Source organism: Engystomops pustulosus, chromosome 2 (genome assembly GCF_040894005.1).
Source record: "Engystomops pustulosus chromosome 2, aEngPut4.maternal, whole genome shotgun sequence".
Lineage (NCBI taxonomy): Eukaryota > Metazoa > Chordata > Amphibia > Anura > Leptodactylidae > Engystomops > Engystomops pustulosus.
Window position 1 is genome coordinate 215,830,271 of NC_092412.1, and position 24,030 is coordinate 215,854,300.

The 24,030-nt window shown below is 40.8% G+C and overlaps 1 protein-coding gene across 2 annotated transcripts; it reads right to left on the minus strand.

Annotated features, from left to right (window-relative positions):
* Positions 1-1,850: 1,850 nt before the first annotated feature.
* SERPINF2 (serpin family F member 2) lies at positions 1,851-23,530 on the minus strand. Of its 2 annotated transcripts, none has more exons than XM_072138117.1 (8): positions 23,330-23,530; positions 23,014-23,074; positions 9,855-10,299; positions 8,038-8,181; positions 7,364-7,567; positions 5,103-5,245; positions 3,485-3,689; positions 1,851-2,469 (listed from the first exon to the last, which is right to left on the minus strand). In XM_072138117.1, exons 1-8 carry the CDS (start codon positions 23,422-23,424, stop codon positions 2,153-2,155), a joined length of 1,614 nt encoding a protein of 537 aa, XP_071994218.1. In that variant the 5' UTR covers positions 23,425-23,530; the 3' UTR covers positions 1,851-2,152. The 2 variants fall into 2 exon arrangements, with proteins under 2 accessions (XP_071994218.1, XP_071994219.1); XM_072138118.1 differs by having other exon boundaries at positions 23,014-23,071; positions 23,330-23,529.
* Positions 23,531-24,030: the final 500 nt, after the last annotated feature.

Here is a 24,030-nt window from a genome sequence, read left to right on the forward strand (position 1 = left end):
GCAGTTAAGATAATATTTCACTCTTCAGATAATTATCACATTTGGATTAATAAGCATCTTTCATGTTCATATGGTGCAGGATGTCCATACTAAGTGATTGCCAATTGATTGCCTTACATAAGGTAGGACTGAGCTGTAATCAGGCATCTGACTGGCACTAAAATCATAATTACACTGGTGCTAATTACATCTAGAGCATAAATTAACATCAATTGCTTCCTACAAGTTTACGAAGTTAGTTATTAAGTGCGGACTCATTTACAATAACCCCTCTCAGCCTTAAGATTTTAATGATTATTTCAGAAAATAACCATTAACATAATAAATGATGAACTTTTAAGTGATGGGATTCGCCCTTTCACTCCCAAGTCATCCTTGTGGATTTAACTCATCTGACGTTATTCTACATTTTGCTTTTGGGGACCATTAAAATGCCCTTTTTGTACTTGAATAATTAATTGAACAATTGTTAGTAAAATTTGACAGTGTAAAATGTTAATAAAAGGATAATGGTTTAACAACATTGTCAGTCTGTAGTAACAGCTGCTCCGGTCTACTGCCCTTTATAGTCATCGGGTTTTGTAGCTTCACTTTTACGCATCTGTAGGCATCTGGGTTATCGTGGTTCCCCAGCGTTAACATTCTATTCCAGACGTCCATTAATTTCTGGGGTTGGATCCCTAAACTGAACGCAACAACATAACAAAGGTTGTGTAGACTGAATACTTTATCTACATTAATTTCTGGTTAGTCCTTAGATATGGGGACTTTCTCCCATTAATTCATTAACCTGTTGCAGCCAAACTATGTCCAAAGCAGCAGTGAGTTTCTGCATTTGGACATACAGTTACATTGGGGGATTGTGCACATACAAAAGCTGTGCCCAGTGCGATCTCTGCCACTTTCCTGTCCCAAATGCTGCTGATGCACCTGTTTAACCATTTAGAGACCACTGTCAATGCTGGTTATGGCCAGCATTGCATCCTGCTGACTGTTTTCGGGGTAGACAGCCTCAGAGCGTCCCCCAGTGCTACAATGAACATGTCTATTTCCAAGAGATTACATATTAAAAGATTGCAATGTGATGTTCTCTATTAAAAATAATAAAAAGTTTTTTAAAGAAAAAACAAACATGTAAAAAAGTTAAACACACATATGATTGGTATTGCAATAGCCCCCAAAAAGTCTTTTGACCCAAGTTACAGTGTACACTTTAAAAGAGTTTTTTTTTTTTTAATGAAAGGCAGGTAGTATGAGCTTTAATTATCCCACTAGAGCATACCATATTTGCGTTTAGAGAGAGGCATGCTGTACTATTTAAGTTATTCCACATTTCAACTACTGGGACCCTCACTTTTCATGAGATTGGACCCCCAGCAATCCAGAGAATGGAAGTTCTGCTCTCAATAATGGGTGGTACAGTAAGGTGATCATGCCTCCTGCTGCTCCATTCACATGTGTGTTAAGTTCGGATCAGCTCTCTCCAGCATTCTAATAGACAGCCAAAACGGGACCCCTGGGGTGCCGCCCTTGTGATCAGTAGGAGTCACAGCTGTTGGAGCCCTTAAAAGGGTTGGGTTTTCCCCCTGCCACATTGTTTAACAGGTATTCAGATTGAATGCCAATGCCAAATTCACTAGTAGAGAGAATAAGCACAAACCTAGTAATAAAATCGGCACCACTGTCTGTAGGTGCATAGGATTGCATATGGGGGCACAAAGTCCATAAAGCTCTGTTGTATGGTGCAGAACTCCTCTAGGTGCCTTCACACAAAAGTGATGGTCTGTAGCCTTAGACCAGTTTTCAACATTTTCATTAAAGCCAAAATGTGGCAATACAATAGAAAAAAATAATATTTCAATAGATTTATTTAACAGGTAAAAATTGATACAAGTTGGTCACATAATGTATAAAGGATAAATATTGGCATTTCCGGGAAGATGCATGCCAGATCTTGCAATACAAAACTTTGTGAATGTTGCCAGATTTATCCAAGACAAAAGTCCTGTATTTTTTAGTAGACATTCTGGCAAATGTAAAAAAAACAAAAAACAACAAAGAAAAATGAGACCAATCCAGACCTACTAGTCCTTCCATAACTCATACCAAATGACAATAAAGGAGGTTCCAGGAGCTACCACTTCTTCCTTTCTTATTTGGGTATGGAACCCTTGGGCAGAAGTTCTGGTTTGAATGGCCCTCTTCTCTTTTTTTGAAAGCCCGGTTTGGGATTACGAACATATCCGAGGAATAGGGGCAGACCGGTGATATCATCGAACAAGAAATACAGGAACGGATGATTGATGGTAAGAGTAGATATCGATCGCGACATAACTGATGCGGTGGCAGCAGCAGCCTCAACACCTTCCTCATTCAACTGCATTGTGGACTGATGTTCAACACTGGTGACACACAAAGGCTCATCCGAAATTCCTTTCAAATCTGGATGACTGAACAACTGGCCAAGACCTAAAAAAAAAAAATAATAATAATAAAAAAATAATAATTAAAAAAAAAATAAAAAAAAAAAATATAATAATAATAATAATGATAATAATAATGAAATAATGATAATAATAATGATAATAATAATGATAAATTGAGCAGATAAATGATATGCAATGCAACCCAATGCAAAGGATGTTCAGAAAATAAAAATCATACATTGTTGGAATCCATTTAAAACATTAAAGGACTAGAATAGATCATTTCCCTGTAGAATAGGGAATAGATTTTTTTTTTTAAATATCTACTTTTCTATAAAGAAAAAAGAAGCAAAAAAATATTATTCAAGAAGTTTTAGTAAGAATGGGGGAGATGTTCCTCAAGAGTATAGCCATTAAGTAACATTGGTTCGGACCAATTTGAGTCTGATTCCTAAAAGTAAACTTTTAGGAATATAAATAGGCCGATCAATTAGGCCTAAAAAATATGTATATAGATAAAATAGATATGATTTACTAATGTTAGCATGGCCTTAACCACAGTTAAGGACCAAGTGTCCCCAGGATCTGACAAATAAGACCTCTGAAGAAAGAGACAGGTTTTCAAACCTAAACACCTAAATTTACAGGGGCAATAATAGAGTTGCACAGAGAATATATTATTGTACCTTAAAAACAGTATAGTTATTATGTGATGGTCCCTTGTGGGTACTATCTGCCATAGCCAAATTAGGAATTTACCACAATATACCTGGAGCCCCCTACAAAGTAAAAAGACAATGGAAGAGAAAGACCCAGTGTCGGACTCTGTTTCCTTAGGCCCACCAGAGTAAATCTATCTGGGGGCCCACTCTTCATTATCCCCCAGGATATATACTCTAGCACCCTCCAAATTGTGTTGTTTTCCTATGGACCTCTGGGGTTCAGTATTGGGTTGAGCCTGGGCCCTCCGTAGGATTCTCTGGTACTCTGGTGTGCCAGTCCGACACTGAAAAGAAAGCTCGGACAGGGATCGCTTTGTAACAAAACAAAACTCTTACCAAGATTGGTCAGAACATGAGTGAGTTCGAGCTTAAAATCCAGATTTAATTTAGGAATCTTTAGGATTGTTGGTGTCTCCTTATGGAATTTCTGATAAATCTCAGTTCTGTTCAGGTTGTCTAATATTTTGGAGAGATTCCAGTTGGACTGTTGTGGCATGACGACAACCAAACTCATATTTCCTTTAAATGGTAATCTGGCCACCTTGTGAAAGGAGAGAGAGGACATCATTCTTTAAATACATCAATTTGTAAAAATACTTTTTATTAAAGAGGATTTCAATCCAGTTTTCAGATTTGCTAGACAGAAAATAATAGAGGACTTTATGCAGGACAGACTATGATTCTCTTTATATACAGGTATCTAATCTCAGACTGACCCACCGGTTAATCCACCAATGGGCCCCCACCCCTGTATGAGTGGTAAATGACAAAGTACATTCCCTGTACTTCATACACATATTCTGTATGCACAATCTCTACCATCCTCTGTATTTGCATAATAATATGGCTCATATAATTAAGTGGGACTTAATTAAAAGGAAAATGCCAGCCAGCAAGTAACTGACAAGGTCTCCAGTTTTATATTAGGGCCCTAGTCATTAAAGTCTGACCCTGTATTCACATTCTCATAAAGATGCTACAAAATTATAAAAATTATACTAATATTATCAATCAATGCAGAAAGTATTGTATGTTAAATCCAGTTGTGCTAGACGATAAGGACATTGTAAATCATCCACATTAGATTTTGTACATTTTAAAAGGACAATTACCACCAGAATCAAGGATTGTAAAACAATCACACATACTGGTCTGTGTCCCCTCTGGAAGGATCCGCTCTTCTTTAAGCGCCCTATAAAATTATGCAAATGAGCCTGAGGGGTACCAGGTTACATTGACACCTATTGCGCCTGGAGCCCCTTAAGCTCATTTTCATAATTTTAAAAGCTTTTTTCGTCTTTTAAAAAAACAGGGCATAAGAAGCTTAAGTAATAGCATATCCTGCCAGAGGGGCACACACCAGTAAGTTAGAGCTTGCAAAAAAAAAAAAAAAAAAAAAAAAGCAGCTAAATACTATCCACAGACATGCGTCTTGCCACTACATTTAATTTTATGGGAGCATCGTAAATTGCCAAGTACAGATAAGCCATTGCCAGCAATCCTACTCACTGTCTGTGAGGTTTACTCAGAGATTTCCGACACTCTCATATAATTGATTTAGTGGGAAAAGCGTCCCTGTTCTCTGGTCCTTGGGAGGGTCCATTCTGGTGATCAGTGGGGCTCCTTGCAGTCCAACCCTCATGGTCACCTTGTTAGCACTTATCCTGTGGATTTGGGATAACTTGAAAAAAATGGAACCAACCCTCTAATAGAGTAAACAAGAGTCAGCTCAGATTCTTCTGTTGCATCCTTGGAAGCTGGATCGTTTGCTTTGTTTTTCTCCAAACCCTCTAATACTTCCATTTTTGACAGTATTCTTACTTTTATTGCAAGTACCGAAAACCACCTTAAATTTATTCTTAAGGAGGTATTCAAGAACTTCTTCTGTAGGCTTTACAAAAAATACATAAAATGTTGTAAACTAAAGTTTATTTAATATATGTTGAGCACTTACATAACTGTCTAGCTTATCATGTGGAAAATAACTTAGGGGATACTTTGTTGATAGCATCATGTCCACAATCACCGACTCATCGTCATTCACATAAAAAACATCGGCTATAGTCCTAGAAGGGTCAAATTTATTTTTCCAAATTCCTGTGAAAATAGATAATTTATTAAAACGGTCATAGTCCACATGGCAAGTGCAAACAAAAGGTGTGTATTGTACATTGGATATGCCAAATATGCCAGAAGTGTGTTCTTCGATGCACTCTCTATCCTCTTGTATGGAAGTCTTATAAGTATCTGTGAATCCACATTTTTGCTTGTTGTGAACTGGTGGAGAACTAGAGCCTGTTTACAGGCAGCCCCCAACTTACAGAGGCACCAGACCTACAGAGGACTCTTAGTTATAAAGGGACCTCTCTACCAGAGCCACGATCAGGGGGGTTTAGTGTGACTGTGTGACGGTGTTCAGGGAACCCCCCCCCCCCCCAAGGCGGAGAAGGTGACGCAACTCACAAAAAACCCTCCTCCCTTCCAGGGTGCAGGGAATTCACTGTGCACACAGGGGTGTATTATCATTCTGTGGGTAGTGGCAACCCGCAAAATTTTCCAGTGAGGAACCCCAAACTTCCTATTGGCGGTCCTGCTCTCTGCCCACTGTAACCTCTGGTGAAGCTCTCTGGACACCAGTAACTTACTGAACTTTTGCCCCAGACTGCAATGATCAACTGTAAGCTTCATTGTTAATCCATGTTCCATAACAACCCAAAATTTTTAAAATTCAATTGTCAAAGGGATCAAAAATTATTTGGCTAGAGATATACTTAGAATGTATACCTGTACCGACATCAAACATATAATATACGTAACCCAGGGACGGTCTGTCTACCAATATACTATGCTGCAATGCTACAGAGTCATATTTATTAAAAATATCATACTTTTGGTGCATAATAATAAATTCCCCCAATGTTTCTGCTGCAGAGACGAGAGTGGTTTAAGACAATTCTATGATGGATAAGCCAGTTCTGTGACAGCGATCTGCTTTGATTATATTTCCCGAGGTAGGGAAGAGGTTGTGGAACGGGGCTTAAAAATTTGACATTTAGTTTGATCAGCATAGTTTAACATTTCAGAAACATATCATTGACTTACCATATACTCTGCTGCATTCGGTGTATAAAGGCTTTTTCTGGGATAGCTTGTCAATAGAACTGAAAACTAATCCAGCACCAGTATTCATCAAAGTACATTCCAAAATGTAATTATAAGTTCAAGCTTTAAATAAAAAGATTGCATCTTTTACCATATAACAGGAACATACCAATACGTTTCAGGCTTCACCTGCAACGGTAGTCATGGGCGCAGGCGAGTAACTTAAGTGACTTCCTGCAACATGCACTATCACGGCAAGCTTATGGTATCGTCCCACAAGCGGATCTGGCACCATAAGCAGCGCTAATTTACAGCCGACACCCTCCTGTAACAACCATGATCAGAGTAATCTCAAGCATGACCACAGCAAGCTTCTTCATGTTGCCCGCTTCAATAAGACTTCAATGCATCGTGTTTGGGGTTTCCATGGCAATCAAGCGTCTGATGCCATCACAAAAATTAAAAAATACACATATTGGTATCACCGTGAACAGAAAACTTCCCAAAATGATTTTTCATCAAGTCCCTTCACAAAAAAGTTATAAAACGTGATAAAAAAAAATGTACCACTAAAAAGATCACCTATTCTTGATCCTTTTAACTAGATCAGTCAACAGAAAAATTCTGAATTTGACATTTTTAGCAAATTTTCTTATCCCACAAAAACAATAATCCACATTTGTTTAACTAACATAAAGTCCAATGTGTAACAAGGAAACAATCTCAAAATCACCTGGATTTCTTAAAGAGTTCCAAAGTTATAACCATTTATAGTGACAGATTCAAAAGATCAGGAGGATAAAAAGTGGCCCTGGTGGCAAAGGGTGAAAGATGCAAATGAATGCTGAAACAACAAATAAAAGTTTTGGACTATGTTTTGTTGAATACTGGTGCTGGATGCGTTTTCAATTCTACTAAAAAGGACACTTTTTTTCTAAGTGGATCCAAGGATTTGGTGGAGACCATTTCACTTTTCCTTTTTTTTGATGGCTCATCAATTTCAAATTAAAACCACTTTAATCCATCATACAGCACCTCACTTGGTGATGTTGATATTATACTGATCAAAAAGGAGGTGCAACAAATCAACCACCAATCCAAGTACAGGATTACCTTTGAAATGTATAGCATTGAGGAGCATTATGACAACATTGGAAGGGATGTTGGAGAGAAACTGTGGGATTTGTTCTCTGGTGACCTCCTTAACCCACTTGTTTATAGCATCCACATTCTGTTGCATACTATGCTTGAGGTTCACAGGTTTTGTACCATATATCCTCTCAGATTTCCTGAGGAAACTTTTTTTAATACGAAAACCTAAGTAAAAGAGAAAGAAGAAGTCACAATGCAGAACACGTATAAATTATATTGATGCACCATGCATGCCAGGGCTTACGCAACATGCCCCAACATATCATTCCAGTTTTTTGGTATACAAGGCATATAAAAGTCACAATTTCTGTTGCACCCCATGGACATACCAACTACTTGGCATTTTTGTGGTACCTTTGAAAAATGTGGACTAGGAAGGGCCAAAATGCCTTGGGCAGCCAAATCAACCAGAACACTGACGGAGCTTATAGCAGAAATCTACACCAGCCAAGGAGATTTCAATTATATTGCCAAAGTTACTAAGATATTGAAACGTCCGAGTTATTCTGACTTGGTACAAAGCACAAGTCTTAAAACATTGGCCCCATTGTTATTAGATAACATTGTAATTATAGCCAAAACAAAGGTCACAAATAATCACAGAACATTGGGATCCTTCCCAATTCAAGACACACCTTTTTGGACATACATGCGAGTTGCTACAGCTAAAGAAGTTTCCACCAGTCGCTTTGTCACCTTTTGTAACTTCTCGTGAAGACATTGTAATGACTCCAGGTGGAGTGCCTCCAGAATAACCTTTTCAGTTTGGTTTTCTGCACCTAAATATAAAAGGATCCTTTAACACACCACAGTTATAGATAGCATCTTTAGATACAAATATCTTTGCCTTATTGGTCAAATTTAAGATACATCCCTTAACCAATGTTGCATTGTTGTACCTTCACCAATCCTAACTCTTAACAGGCATTGTGCCACAGATTCTGGAGCATCCACCACGTTCTGCTCTCTACTGTAAGATGGGCAGTGCCAGTCTCTCTTATCTGACCCAGGACCATGCATCTGACATTAGCAAGCCTAATTAGTATGGTTTCAGTACCCAATATGCCAATTTGTGACCTGAGTGAAGTTGCCCCCCCCCACCTTGTTCAAATCAAACAAAATTGGTGTCAAACGTTTGTGCAGCAGAAATTTTTGTTTGTGCTGCTATCGTTTTTAAGATATTAATGAGAGTTTCCAGAGTTCATCAGAGGTCAACCAGCCTCCCCACCTCGCCCAAACCGGTGACTAACAATTCTGCTACATTTGTGCTGCTTAAATTTTTGTTTGTGCTGTTTTTGTTTTGAATAAATAAACAAAAAAAATTAAAGTTCAAAAGTTCAAGCAGCCCCCCCCCCCACATTAAGCGAATCAAACAAAACTGGTGTCAAATGTTAGTGCTACGTTTGTGCAGCAAAAATTTTCATTTGTGCCGCTATCATTTTTACGGTATGTTCAGGTGTTTACATAGGTTAAAGGTGTTTAGGATGAACTGGTAAAAAACAAACTTAGTGACACTTCCCTAGTTTGATCACCAGGGGGAGCTAGCAAACACATTGTACTTTGGAAGAAATGAACTCTGATGACCTCTGGAAAAAAGTATGAATATATTAAAAATGATAGCAGCACAAATGAAATTTTTTGCTGCACAAACCAGCACAAATGGAGCACTAACGTTTGACACCAGTTTTGTTCGATCTGGTTAATGTGGGGGGGCTGCTTGAATTTTTGCCCTTTCATTTTTTGTTCATATATTCAAAACAAAAGCAGCACAAACAAAAATTTGAGCAGCACAAACCAGCACAAACGTAGCAGAATTGTTAGGCACCAGTTTTGTTTGGTTTGGACAATGTGGGGGGCGGGGGGGCTGTTTGACCTCTGCTGACCTCTGGAAACTCTCATTAATATCTAAAAAACGATAGCGGCACAAACGAAAATTTTTGCTGCACAAACCAGCACAAACATAGCACAAACGTTTGACACCAATTTTGTTTGATTTGAACAAGGTGGGGGGCCAACTTCACTCAGATCAATTTGTGCCCTCTACTGATCAACCATGGTCCTGATATAGAGCAGAGAGACTTGCACTGTCGACAGCTAAATAGATCGAAAATGATTGCTCGGTAATGGTGGGGGCTAAAGAGAAAATCAAACTACGTCAGAATCTGTGAAAAGGCACCTATTAAAGTATATAGTAAGAGTTGATGGAGGTGGTGAAACATTTTTAATAAATACAATATCACAATTTGTCTAAAAGCAAAATTGCTCCAAAGTCAAGTTTGGACTAGATAAGTCAATACACTTTACATCTGAAATCCATCTGATTAAATTCCACAGGGGATAATAACAGGGTTATATAGGATTATGCCCCAATAAAACATAATACATACATTGTTAAGATGCCACCATACTTAGCAATGAGTTTAACCAGAAAGCACAGATTGAAAGTCCTTACCTAGTGCCAGCTGTAAGAGACCAAGAGCAATACTGAAAGGGGACACCACTACATTTGGAGTATTAGATGCAAGATGGACCTGCTTTAGGAGGTCCTTGCTAAAATCATTCATTGCCTTCTCAAATGTTTGTATATCTGCTTGTGAAAGCTCTCCTTCACAAACATCTTCAGATGATGAGGAGGACACAGGGTCCTCATCATTCAAGGATTGCTCATTCTGAGGTGCTTCTGTAGGCTCATTTTCATCTGTTGGCTCATGTTCGCCATTGTCTTCTGGTGAGGCTGTTGATGTAGTAGTTGTGAAGAATTCTGTTAGATGAGGGTAGAGATCTAACAGACTGTCTGAGGTAGAGTCCACTACAGCGGGTTCTGTGGGTTCTGTGTGAGGAGTTGTAGGCGGTGTTGCTGTTGTTGTATCTGATGCAAATTCTTCAAAATCCACTTCCTGTATGGACAAGTGAAATAAACCAGAATTAAATGGATATGCAACCTCTTATCATTCACATAACTAACTAGATATTTAGAAACATGTAACCTCCAGGAACCACTGCAAAAAGTGCTTGTAAAGATCAGAAGGTCATTTGCAACTTCGCCCACCATAATATAAATGCAGAGTCCAAGGTGAATAGGACTGCAGAGGAGCCTGTAAATTGGCATATAGAGCTTGCAGGATAACAGACAGGAGGTATACACAGGGGTGTTTTTTTTTTCTTCCAGAAACGAAAGAGGGAAAGTTACATGCAGTTAGGGAATATAATCAGTCTGCCTGAAGAGAGGGGTTTTTAGAGAGTAGTTGAAGCATTGGTAACTGGGTATTAGTCTAATTGTCCGGGGTAGGACATTCCAGAGAATCTGAGCCGCTCTGGAGAAGTCCTGGAGACATGAGTGGAAAGTTCAAATTATATTCTTGCAATACAAGTTGGAAGGTGATTGGGAGAGGTGCTACCACTGGACCAAGGTGTATATAAACCTCTGCTGGGTGGAAGCACATGGTCTGTCCTAGCTCTCTGTTCAGAGCCTAAGAGTCTGGAGACAGAACCAGACTTTATAGTCTGTCTGCAATGCCCACTGTTCCAACTCCAGGAACTTCAAGTGTCTCAGGCCTACTGCCTTTCACCCAGGGCAAGTACAGAGACTTAAGCCCAGAACTGAGCTCCGCCACCCGGACTCCGTTCCAACTGTATATCTCCTATATCGATAAGTAAAATAAACCAGAATAAAGGGATATGCAACTTCTATAGCCTAATCATTCACATAACTAACGAGATATATAGAAACATGTGTCTCCCATAGGCACAAACCACCAAAAACAACCACAAAAAGTGCTTGCAAAAGTCATTTGCAACTTCATGCCGTGAGTCAGAGTAAGGCTCCATGCACAGGAACATGCATTTTGGAAGTATCAGTAGCACACATCCCTATATGTTTTCCCCGGTATGAGCCAACTCATGGAGCAGGTCTTGTTCCTGGCTGAGTTTGCAGCTTGGGCAGTCTTTGTCTATTGCCATAAGGAGTGTTGTTTGTGGACTTTGAAAAGCACAAGTTCATTTGCCAATAGACTAACCCTTTAATTAAACTAAATCCTGGAACTTCCAGGTCACACTCCTTTTAATTAGACCAAGGGTGACATAGTGACATAGCACTCTGCTCTTCTCTACAGTACATGAGACCCGGAGAGCTCTGCATTACAACAGGCCCCATTCATGCAATCTGTTTTGACAAATTTTCTAGTCAACTCACCTGACACCTAAATGACACATCCTTTGAGCAAAGTGGAGTGAACCAAAGTTGGGTCCCTACCTGTGGTAATCTTCTTATATTTGTTATCCATGGCCTCTTTCCTTCTGAAATCAACTATGCTAATGAGTCCTGGGGGTGTTACCAGAGCCACTCTGTGCTGCAGCTTCACTGTCTCCCCCACCCCTCCCTCTGCCTGACATCATCTCACAGCAACAGAGGAAGTTTCAGTCAGACACAGTGGGAGATGAAAGTGCTCCTACACAGTGTAGCAGACTACGAATCTGCAGCATGGAAGGTCTATGGTAACTGTGTGAGATTACAGCAGACAGAGGGAGAAGTTATGAGAAAGCAGGGAGAGGATGAGATGTGCTCCTGCACAGTGAAACAGCTTGGAGAGCACCAGAATCACTACAATCCTGGGCTATAGATCTCCAAACCCCTTAGAATTTGGTTGCACATTGCAATTGTAAAACAGCTTAATAACAACTTTTAACAAACTTTGAATAAAATCAACAGACGGACCTCTCTACCCATTGTGACCTCTGGTGAAGCTCTCTGGATGCTTTACTATGACAGACAAAGATTTAGCTACAATTATAAAATACTAGCTGTAGCTCTCAGCACTGCCCGGGATATTAAATGACTGCTCTTAGCTACAACAAAATAGTTAAAAAAATATATTTTATATTTATCTGCAACACCCCTGCCAATACATGGTCAGAGGAGTGGTTGCAAACAGTGCCCTCTCCAGGTTAGGAGCTGACAGAGGGAGTCGCGATCCCTCAAAGAAGGTTCTAGACCTGGTCATCAGGGGTTAACAGCGGTAGATACTGCCTGTGCAGGAAAGGATTAACTATGCTAAAGTTATCATCCAATTGTATTCCTTCATATGAACTGGAGTGTGATTGAAGAGAGTGAGCCACCACCTGACTAGGAGTTAACAAAACCCCTGGACAGGAAGGGGCAAGGCCTCTTTACCACCAGCTCTACCTACAGAGCACTCCTAGCAAATTGTCAGTCACCAGAGAGATAGTGTGACGCACACCTTCAGTGCTATACAAAGAACACCCAGGACAAAGCTGCAGCTTCCATATCTGGACACAGCTTCATCCCAGCCTGCACCTAATAACAGGCTGGTGAATCTATTCCTGAGGATCACTCTCCATGACCACTCCAGTAATCCGGCATAATTTTGCACAACGCTGCCTCCGTCTGTTCCCTGGATACGGCTGTAACACCAAAGGCTTCCCATCTATTACCCAGGGACTCATACTACAGACACCAAAGGGGTTGCACCAGGGAGAACCAGTACTTCAGCCTCTCCCTCCATCTTTCTTGCACACACCGCCTGCTGGAGACCTGCCAGGCTGTAGGACAGCCCTCCGGTCAGACTATCACTGACCATCCCTTTTTATAAACTTTTTGAATCTCTCTCATTCCGGTGACTCTTTGTCTCTGACACTCTCATAACAGTGACTGTCTCTGTCTCCAACTATCACTTTGTCTATGGGGAGATTTAAAGGAAGTATCTGAAAGCAGAACATGGCAACCAATCGGAGCTCAAGTTTCCTTTTTGCACAGCTGCTTATAAAGTTACAGCTGATCTCTCATTGGTTTCCATGGGCAACTGTAAGAGTTTTACCTTAAACATTTCTGATAATCTCCCTCTATCACTGTATCCCTATCCATCTTACCTCACACATAAGTTGTCTTCTACTCATTGCCTATAGCAGTGGTGGCGAACCTATGGCACGGGTGCCAGAGGTGGCACTCGGAGCCCTCTCTGTGGGCACCCAGGCCATTACCCAGCCTTTCAGGACGCAAGACTGCAGTCACAGGCAGCCCAGGTCGAGCCACGTTAAGCGCTATTTTAAAGTGACTTAAAGTGCATAAGGAGTAAGGAGGGTGTGGACAGAGCCAGATTATCATTGAAGCCCGTTCTCCGGGCCTTTGATTCATGCTGTTAAGTGGACCTTAAAAGGAAGATACAATGATAATCCAAATATCTCCTTCTTTCGACTGTATTGGTGTACTCAGGACGCCAATACGTTTGAAACCTGTAACAGAGCAGGGAGCAATAAGCCATTTTAAATTGGCATTTTGGCACTTTGTGAAAGATATGTGGCTTTTGGTTGTAGTTCGGGCACTCAATCTCTAAAAGGTTCGCCATCACTGGCCTATAGTAACCAACCAAAGCTCAGAGCTCATATTAATGACCTGTGGCAGAACAGTAAACAATCACGCCTCAGCTTCTAACTGCCACAATAGCAGCAGCAGACAATTGCTCCTGTATGTGGCAAGAAGAGGATTTGGGAAGGTGTGGGGTGAAGATTTCAGCTCAAAACGTGACATTCCCTGATTCACAGGCAACAACTGCGCCAAATTTGGCAATTGTAAATGTGACAGTGCAGATTCCTTTCGCAGACACACACACACACACACCTTTACACATTAGATACCAGTTCCTAAAGAACCTATCCTCTACGTAACACAGCGACTGCCTGTACTTTGTAATAGATCTGATCCTAAGCTGTAAACTTTTCCTGGATACTTTCTCACTAGCAAGTAGCACATTATGTTCTCCAAGGATGTTGGATTACATAGAAGCTCTATGGAGTAGGGGGAGGGGAGCAATGAGTCACAGCAGCTATGGTAGCATGTGGAGCATGGTAATGTGGCGTCTAAATTGAGAACATGTCAATCTTTGCTGTGGATTTTACCTGAATTGCAGTGCTTAAGCTGCAGAATGTCTGCAGCAGGCATTGTGCACTATGTGGCATAAGCTCAAATGGGTTTTTGGGGGTTTGATGGCTGTACAGCAAATATTGATGGCTAGTCTATCTGAAACACCCCTGCCAATACATAGGCAGGCCGGTGTTTGCGAATAGCGCCCTCTCCAGGTTAGGAGAAGTCAGAGGGAGTCATGAACCCTCTAGTAAATCTCTAGCACTGGGTCATTACGTAATAGCAGCTGTACATATAGTTAAGTGGGTGAATGATGTTATCCAATTATGTGGATGTATTGTAAACTGGATGTGATTGGAGAGGTGCTACCACCTGACCGGGGGGGGGGGGGGGGGGCATAAAACCTCTGTGCAGTGGGAGCACATGGTCCAGACCTCATACTCCTTCTCAGGAGTCTGCCAGTAGTCCAGACCACATGGTCTGAGTGAAGAGAGAGACAGTGTACAGCACACCTTCAGTGATGACACAGAACCCAATGCCAGGACCAGAGTCAGGAGACTGACTTAGAGCTGCAGCTTCCACAGTTTGGAAACAGCTCCATCCAAATTATTCCAGCCTGCATATTCCATCAGGCTGGTGCTTTATTCCTAAGGACCACTCTCCACGACCACTCCAGTATCAGAATCAGAATCTGCTGTTGACCATTTGGCCCATTGCCTGCTCTTTTTGACAACCCAGTCACTCATCTATTTTAGGGACAACGCTTGGACATAGGTCATTCTGCCTGTATCCAATTAACAGAAATGGCTGTGCTTGGTAATACATCTTTCTTCCATCACTGGACACCCATGGTTCTAGCATAATTTGATAAGACGTTTAGGCTAGCTGTACATGCTCCATTTTGTCATACCGAAAAAACTGCATTTGACTTGCACAAATTTCATGTGTATTTTCTGTGTGAATTAAAAGAAATCTACCATCACACTCAAGTATGATAAACCAGGGACACTTACTTATAGATCCAGGTACTGTGACTGCAGTAATCTTCTTATTTGTTATCCATGGTCTCCTTTCTTCTAAAATCAACTATGTTAAAGAGTCTGAAGGGCTCCTGCTGCAACAGTGTAACAGCCTGTGAATCTGCAGCTCTGACTCCATTGAGTAATGTCTGGTGCAGAGCCTGAAGGGAGGAGCATGACTCATTTTCATTGTATGAACCTTGATAAGACCTAGAGTCCTGCTCCTTCCTTCAGTCCCTGCACAAGGTCAGTCAATGAATCAGCTGTGAGTGAAGTGTCCCTTTAAAAACATGGGACAAACCCTTTGAATTACACCAGTTTTCTCCTCCAGCACCATAAACAGCGATAAACCTAGTATAAGACATAGCATGACACTGTCTGGTCCAACTCTGTTCTACACATATGAGGATATTTATCAAAAGCGTCACATGTGGCATAGTTGCTGTCGGTTAGTCATCGCAGAAACCTGCAATGATTTACAGTTCCAGGTTATTCAAAAACTATAAATACATTTTTAAAAAATCCACTGCAGAAGATTTAGAAAAGGTATAAGCTCAATCACTGCTGCAAATTAATATTTTTCTGTATTGTACACCTTTTAGCCAAATCTGACATATCCACCAAAGGGATCAGCTCAGGTTTAAGCGTCACAGGATAGAGATCCACCACAGGAACCAAGACCTGATTCCCCTCCCCCGGAAGTATTTTTTTTTCTATTTTTGGAAAGTGTTTCTGCCATAAAAATGGAAAAACCAGTTTATCTGCTTTTGCTGAAACTCCAGCATTTTGTGTATGCTCACAATATGTGTCACACAATATCAAGTGTTCATGAGGAGGAGATGAGTAATAGTCAGGAAACCTGATAAGGAGATTAGATTGGAAAATGCATAATAAGTTCCTGGATGCCCAAGTAGTTTTTCAGGTCCCGGGACAAAATGTAACCTCGCCACATCATCTTCTGAGAGAATAACCTGTAATCCCAAGAGTAACGTGCAAATATTTGCATTTAGCATGATATCCATTGGTCAACAGCAGAGCGGAGCACACAACTAGCACACCTACACCTGACAAATGTAAAGCAACACGCAGACGCACATTCAAACCTTGGCCTCCTACGATCATTAACTCAACCCCGGTGCAGTCACATAGATGCCCTTGTGCCATTGGTCAGCCATGAAAACCACATTGTAACAAGCACCTTATACAAACAAAAAAAGCTAAAAATTTTCCCTCCCAAGAGAACTTTGTGCTTAATGTTGCAACTCCATAATAAATAGCAATGTGCTACTAAACAAATTTGCCATGTGTGAACATGCTCTAAGGCAATGGTGGCGAACCTATGGCACTGGTGCCAGAGGCGGCACTCAGAGCCCTTTTTGTTGGCACTCGGGCTATCGCCCCAGCACACCAGACAGAACTCAAAGAATCTTCCTGCAGTTCCAAGCAACATAAAAGATGCTGCTTTCAGTCATATATTAAAGTGATACTTACTTCGCTACTTGTGACTGTAGGAAGAGGGAGAATGAGTAGACGGGGCCGAATTATCTTTGGAGGACCTCCTGCAGGCCCCACAATTCTCTAAGTACAGAGGGACACTGGAGAGAAGCTAAAATGATGCAGATTTTCCATCTTGTCCTCAGAAGGCCAATATGATCGAAAGTTGTTGAGGAACAGGGAGCCATAAGTTACTGCTTTAATTTTTAGTTGGCACCTCACAATAAATAAGGGGAGGTTTGGGTTGCAGTTAAAAGGTAAAGCTAAAAGGTTCGCCGTCACTGCTCTAAGGGCTCACACCCACGTTTATGCTTTGCGATACTTAATGGATCAGCTCACATCCTCCATTTCTTTTATTGGACTGTGTGTGTCCAATTCTTCTAGTCTGAACCATTTTTATCAAGTGTTTGTCCAAAAATAAATCAGTAGGTCAGTGATAAAAATGATGAGTGGCGCCGCGTTTTCTCATGCGTTTTTGACGCATTGGAAAGGCTTAAGCCTTGATGACATGTTGAAGTAAATTTGCGTTTTAGCAAATGCAATGGAAACGCAATGTTACTTCAACATGTGATCAAGGTTGAAGCATTTGGACAGAAAAACGTGACGCGATGTATAGTGAGAATGTGCCCTCATGCCCAATTCACATCTACGTTAGGTATTCAGTTATTTGGAGCAAAACCCAGGAGTGGTGGAACACAGTGACAATACAGGGGTAAGATATAATGGAAACACTTGCACTTGTTCTGTGTGTTCCCCACTAGAAGTTGGCCATGAAAACTTGCATCAACTTTTTTTTTTCTGTTCTAGAATTGTGCAAATTCTGCAAAACAAATGCAAACCACATAGACATATATTGATTTGGGCGCAGGTTGGCGCTGGAAACATTCTATATTTTTCAGTGGGATGCAAGTTTGTGGCACAAAGTGTTAATGAACTGGTGCCCAGACTAAGGTTGATGCCACACATGGCATTTTGAAACCATTTTTGGTCCGTTTTTAAGCAATCCGTTAAAAAATGCATCCATTTTTTAAACACGCATGCTTTTGAAACACATCAGTTTTTGACAGGTTTTCCTAATTTGCGCAATTAAAAAAACGGACAAAACCGCATGAGTTTTTTGATGGAGTGCTTAAAAACGGACCAAAAACGGTTTCAAAACGCCATGTGTGGCATCACCCTAAAAGTTTTAAAACTTCCTTGACTTGCTTTTAGCTGCTCTCTTTTTGCGCCACAGAACAAGTCGGAAAAATAGAAGAGCCAGAAAACTCTTGTGTTCACAAGTGGCACCACAATTTTTGCACCCAAAGATTGGACAAGTCAAGAGTGTCGGAAAACGCCAATATTGTGGCGCAGACGCATCATAAATCGAGGTGCAAAAGAGGAAAGAAAAAAAAAAAACCTCTGCCAGTTTTCAATTTGAAAGGCCATAATAAATGACCCCCATGGAGTTCATTCCCAAATAAATGCGTTTTAATCAAAAGGAATATATGATTGGGACATTCCCCTCCCCAATGCGTTTCAATTCATATTTCAAAGCGCTATACAAACACACTGTGTGAACACTGCCTGACAGGATGTGGTTTACAGATGCAGTTGAAATTGCAGTAAAAACTGCATCACTACCACATTTTTTTTTAAAACCTCCTCAATAAATGTCTCTTCATCTGAAAATGAATGCATCTCTTTACAATTCAATCTTAACTGCAAGGTGTAAATTCCTTACACATCCTATCTATCCGCAGCACTTCAGTTTAAGGACATCAACCACCAGGATGAAGGATTGTAAAGCAAGCACACTGACATACTGGTGTGTGTCCCCTCTGGTAGGATCCACTCTTCTTTTAGCTTTTTCTGCCCTTTTTTTTTTTTTTTTTTTTTAATGGTGTTTAAAATGATGCAAATTAGCCCTAGGGAATCTGAGCTCCATAGCTGTTAAGGTGCATTCACACGTTCAGTTTTTCAGATGCAGTTTCTGATGGCCAATAAGGAGTGGAGTGAAAATAGAGGAGGAGCAACTTCTTTCAACTGTATGCCCTCGCCCATTATGATCCACACCCGCTTTTAGCTTCAAAAACTGCATCTGAAAAACTTCACGTGTGGATTCACCCTTAATGGAGCTGCTCAGGCTCATTTGCATAATTTTTTAAAACAAGGGCAGAAGAAGCTAAAAGAAGAGCAGTTCATGCTTGAGGGGCATACACCTGGATGTCTGTGTTTTGGTTTACAATCCTCGATCCTGATGGTAAATGTCTTTTAACCCCTTAAGGACGCAGCCATTTTACAGCTTAAGGCTCAGCCCCATTTTTTGGATTCTGACTTGCGTCACTTTATATGGTTATAACTTTTGAACGCTGTTACTTATCAAAGCGATTCTGAGATTGTTTTTTCCCCACATGTTGTACTTCATTTTAGTGGTAAATGTTGGCTGATAAGTTTTGCGTTTATTTTCCAAAAAAAGAAAAAATGATGAATTTTTTGAAAAATCTCACTTTTTTGAAATTCAAAATCATTACATTTTCAGGTAGATAGATTTACCACCTAAATAAGTTGCTGCATAACATTTCCCATGTGTCTACTTTACATTTTCATAATTTTTTAAATGTCTGGATAATATATTTTGATGTTGCTCGGCTTACAAATCGAATAGCGATTTTCCGTATTTTCAGAATTTACTCTTTTGCGGATAAATACAGTTTTGAATGAAATGTTACATATTTAGTATCAAAACCCCCGTATATAATCAACGCATTTTCAAATCTGCACCCCTCAAACTATCAGAAACAGCTTTTAGGAAGATTGTTAACCCCTTGAGATCTTCACAGTAATTGAATCAAAATGGAGGTGAAATTTAGATTGAGCATATAACCGGAACAATTTGACCATTTAGCCCTAAAATTTACACATTTCCAAAAGATAAAAATAGAAAACCCACCATACAATTTGTTCTGCAATTTCTCCTGAGTGCAGCGACCCCCCACATGTGGACGTTACTTCTTTTATGGGTGCACAGCGAGGCACAGAATGGAAGGAGGGACCTGCAGCTGCCAGGATTTTAGTTTCCTCTTTGGTCCCTTTTGTAGGCTATAAATTTTCGCTTTTTTGTTATTGGGGCCATGTGATGGCATTTATTTTGCGGGATGAGATGCTTTTTCCAGTGTTGCCATTTTGGGGTTGGTATCACCTATTGTTGAAAATTTAGGAACTCGTTTTTGAGGGTATGAGTAGAAAAGCATCAATTCTGTACTGGATTTTTGACTTTTTTTTTTTTTCGTGTTCACCGTTTAGCCTAATAATCATGTTAGATTTATTCTATGGGACGATACGATTACGGGGATACCAGAGTGAATATATTTTCTTACATTTTACTAAATTTGTCAAATAAAACCGTAATGTGGGAAAAAATCTATCATTTTTGCATTGCCGTCTTCCAAGTGGCATAACATTTTTAGTTTTTTGACTTGGGAGCTGGTTGATGGCTTGTTTTTTGCGGGACATGCTGTACTTTGCAGCAGTATCATTATGGAGTACATATGTTTTTTTGATCACTTTTGATGGCATTTTTTGTAAGATTGAATAGGTAAAAATGTTAATTTTTGGTGGGTTTTCAATAGGTTTTTTTTAACGGCGTTCATCATACGGGTTCAATAATGCTTTACTTGTATTCTACGGGTTGTTACGGACTCGGTGATACTATATATGTGGGGTTTTTGTTATGATTTAGACTTTTTTGGGGTTATATGTCTCTTTATATGTTATGGGGCTTATGGGCATTTTTATTGATTTATTACTTTATTTTTTTATTGAATAACATTTTTTTTTACTTTTTCACTTTTTTCCACCATGGGAAATGACCAAGCAATCATCTGATTGTTGTTCATGATAATACTCTGCAATAATCATGTATTGCAGGGTATTATCAGTGTTAGCCTATGCACTTGCATAGGCTGGCACTATGCCAGTAAGATGACGTCACAGACGCCATCTTACTGGCAGTGCCTGCAGGCAGTGCTGGGGACCAGATCGGACCCCAGCACTTCCATAGCAGCGATCGGTGTCCCCCGAAAACGGTTCCGGGGGGCCGATCGTGGGGGAAAGCCCCCCAGAGGCATGTTAGATGCCGCAGTCGTGCTGACCGCGGCATTTAACGGGTTACACACCCGCGATTGGAGCCCACTCCGACCGCGGGTGTTACACTGGGGTGCCGGCTATTAGTTACAGCCGGCACCCCGTGTTTCCCGATGCCGGTTCGGCTCTGATCCAGAGCCGAGCCGGCATAAGCGCCGTGGCGGATATATCCGCCACTGAGCGCTAAGGCCCCTTTCACACAAAGGTTTCTTTATTATTTATCATCTACAAAAATGGTCCGTATGTGAGCTGGGAGGCTGGCTTAAATAATGTGTTATAAAAAATGGCAAGAAACCAATAATTTAATTTTCTGGACATGTGTTGTATCTAAGCAACAGAATGAAAAACAGTCTAAAATCAGCTAAAAATAGGACAAGACCCAAGAATACAAACACAGTGTAAATTAATCCATCAAACAAACCAGAGACCTTAGGGTGATGACAAACGTAGCGCTTGTTTGAAAACGCAGACAAAGCCGCATCCACCGGGGCGGGCCGTGGCCCGATCGCATCAGCGTTTCTATGGAAACGCCTGCGATCGGGAACGAGCAGCCGGTGTTTTGCATTAAATTAACGCAAAACACTGGCGGCTCATTCCTACTACATTCACACACATGTATGGGGGACGTATGTACGGCCGATATACGTCCCCCATACACTTCTATGGGCTCCGCAGCGCCGATGTATGCCCGCCGTACTACTGTATGTTTGAATGTAAGGGTGATGCCAATCGTGGTGCTTTGAACCCGTTTTTGGTCCGTTTTTAAGCAGTCTGTTAAAAAACGTATGCATTTTTCAGAAACGCATACGTTTTTGGATGGACTGCTTAAAAAAAAAAGTACCAAAAACGGGTTCAAAACGTCATGTGGCATCACCCTAAGGCCAGCGACACACACGTGGCGTTTTAAACCCGTTTTGGGGCTGTTTTTAAGCAGTTTTTTGAAACCACATCCGTTTTTGACCCGTTTTAATTAAGATAATTGGTAAAACCGGTCAAAAACGGGTTCAAAACGGCACATGTGCTTCTGGCCTAAAGGAGGTGTCACCTGTGGCGTTTCAAACCCGTTTTAGTCATGCATTTTCATGGACTAAATATGCTGTGACTAAAAACGGGTTCAAAACACCACATGTGCCGCTGGCCTAAGAGTGATGCTACACGTTGGGTTTTCGGACTGTTTTAAAACATGCGTTTTTGAATGTTTACCATGTGTTTGGCTGGTTTTAATCATTTCACAGCTGCCTACACTTCTAAAAATGAAGATAAACAGGTTAAAAGCAGCCAAACGCATGGTAAACATTCAAAAACGCATCCGTTTTTAAAAAGCATCCGTTTTTAAGCGGACTGAAAATGCACGCTTTAAAGCGGTCCAAAAAACGTAACATGTGGCATCACTCTAAATAATCCGCAATTACAGATCCACAAAAACATGTGGACATGCCTAATTGGGCAGATTTCGAGTTTTGCAACACAAAGATTTGTGGCTGCGCATTGCGTTTTGAAACTCAATACAACATCTAAGGAGGATAGCCTAATTACATCGGTGGTAACATTACATTTTTTAATCATAATAGGGGATATTTATCTTAAAGGGGTTCTACAGCCACATACAAGGGGCTAACATGGTGATCGGCCGGGGGTCTAAGGGTGATGCCACACATGGCGTTTTTGGTCAGTTTCTCCCAATTATCTTAATAGATAAGCAGGTTGTAAGCAGCCAAAATGCATGGTAAACAGCCAAAAAACGGACTGAAAACGGATGTTTAAAAACGGACCAAAAACACCATGTGTGGCATCACCCTAAGTGATGGGATCCCCGTGGATCATCAGAACATCATACCCTACAATCTCCGTCAGCGCCATAGAGATGGATAGAGCAGTCGGCACGTGAAACTTATCAGAGACATTTTTCCAAATAAAATATATGGAAAGATGCATTTTGTGGGTGGGTCGAATTCAAAAAATTTAAAAAGGATCAAAAAAATAAAAAACACTCCTAGATATTTCTCTCACTGCACCACCCAGTGCCCAACAAGTAAAGAATCCGCTCCCATACTTATATTTATTTTTAGGAATAATATTAGAGATGTCGGACTTACAGCTGATGAACAGCATATCCCAGCCAGAACCAGGAGGCAGAACACCACTTTATCCATTCTACTAGAAGGAAAAAAGTTTATATTAGAAAAAATCCAAAACATCCAAAAATACACATCTTGTGACTGCATCCGGATGGTGTGCCTATGCTATGGGAGCTCAGTTACTAGCAGTAGTATCTCACAATGAGTAGTAGTTATGAGCACTAACTTTCCGTATACACCTGCTCCTATGTGATTACAGGAGGAGGCAAACTTATCACAAGTATTTTACAAGGTGTTTTTCTTGGAAATGAATCAAACTACCAGAATAACCCACCTGTGCCTGGTGTCCTGCACGGTCTGTATCTGACAGGAAAAAGACCAAATGCAGGAGCTCAGGATTGCAACACCAGAACCTCCCACTCCTGACATCACGAGTTCCCCAAACAAATACTGAGCTGCACAATCCCCGTGTACAACCGGTTCTCAGTAATTGGTGCAATAGTAACTCCAGCACAGATCCTTCCAATAGAAAAGGCTATTGCATTCCTGCATTTCCATTGTAAGGCTGCGTCCACACGTTCAGTTTTTCAGATGCAGCTTTTGAAGCCAAAAGCAGGAGTGGGGTGAAAATGGGTTGAGGCAAATAATTGAAAGGTGCTGCTCCTCCTCCTACTTTGACTCCATTCCAGGTTTGGGCATCAAAAACTGCATCTGAAAAACTCAAACCTGAGGCCGCCTTCACACAATGGGGCTCATTTACTAAGGGTCCGCGCACCACAATATCATCGGAATATCCAACGATTTTCGATGTGCACTGCATTTAGAAGGGTTTTTTTGTCGCACGCGACAGGATTATGGCGGATCGGCGCTGGCTTTCACGCAACACAAATCAGGGTGGCGGACCATCGGACAATACGACAGATTCGGACAATGCACAGGATTTAACATTCAAAATTGTGTCGCAAACCAAGCACTAACATGCAGCGGGAAGAAGAAGGTGAACTCCAGTGGACCTCAGCGGGGAAGCGACACATG

Coding starts and splice junctions, on each gene's coding strand:
- SERPINF2 (XM_072138117.1), bottom strand. CDS start 23,424: ATGTCAGGAGTGGGAGGTTCTGGTGTTGCAATCCTGAGCTCCTGCATT. Junction 23,075..23,329: donor GTGCAGGACACCAGGCACAG/GTGGGTTATTCT, acceptor TTTTCCTTCTAG/TAGAATGGATAAAGTGGTGT. Junction 10,300..23,013: donor GGATATGCTGTTCATCAGCT/GTAAGTCCGACA, acceptor TTGTCCATACAG/GAAGTGGATTTTGAAGAATT.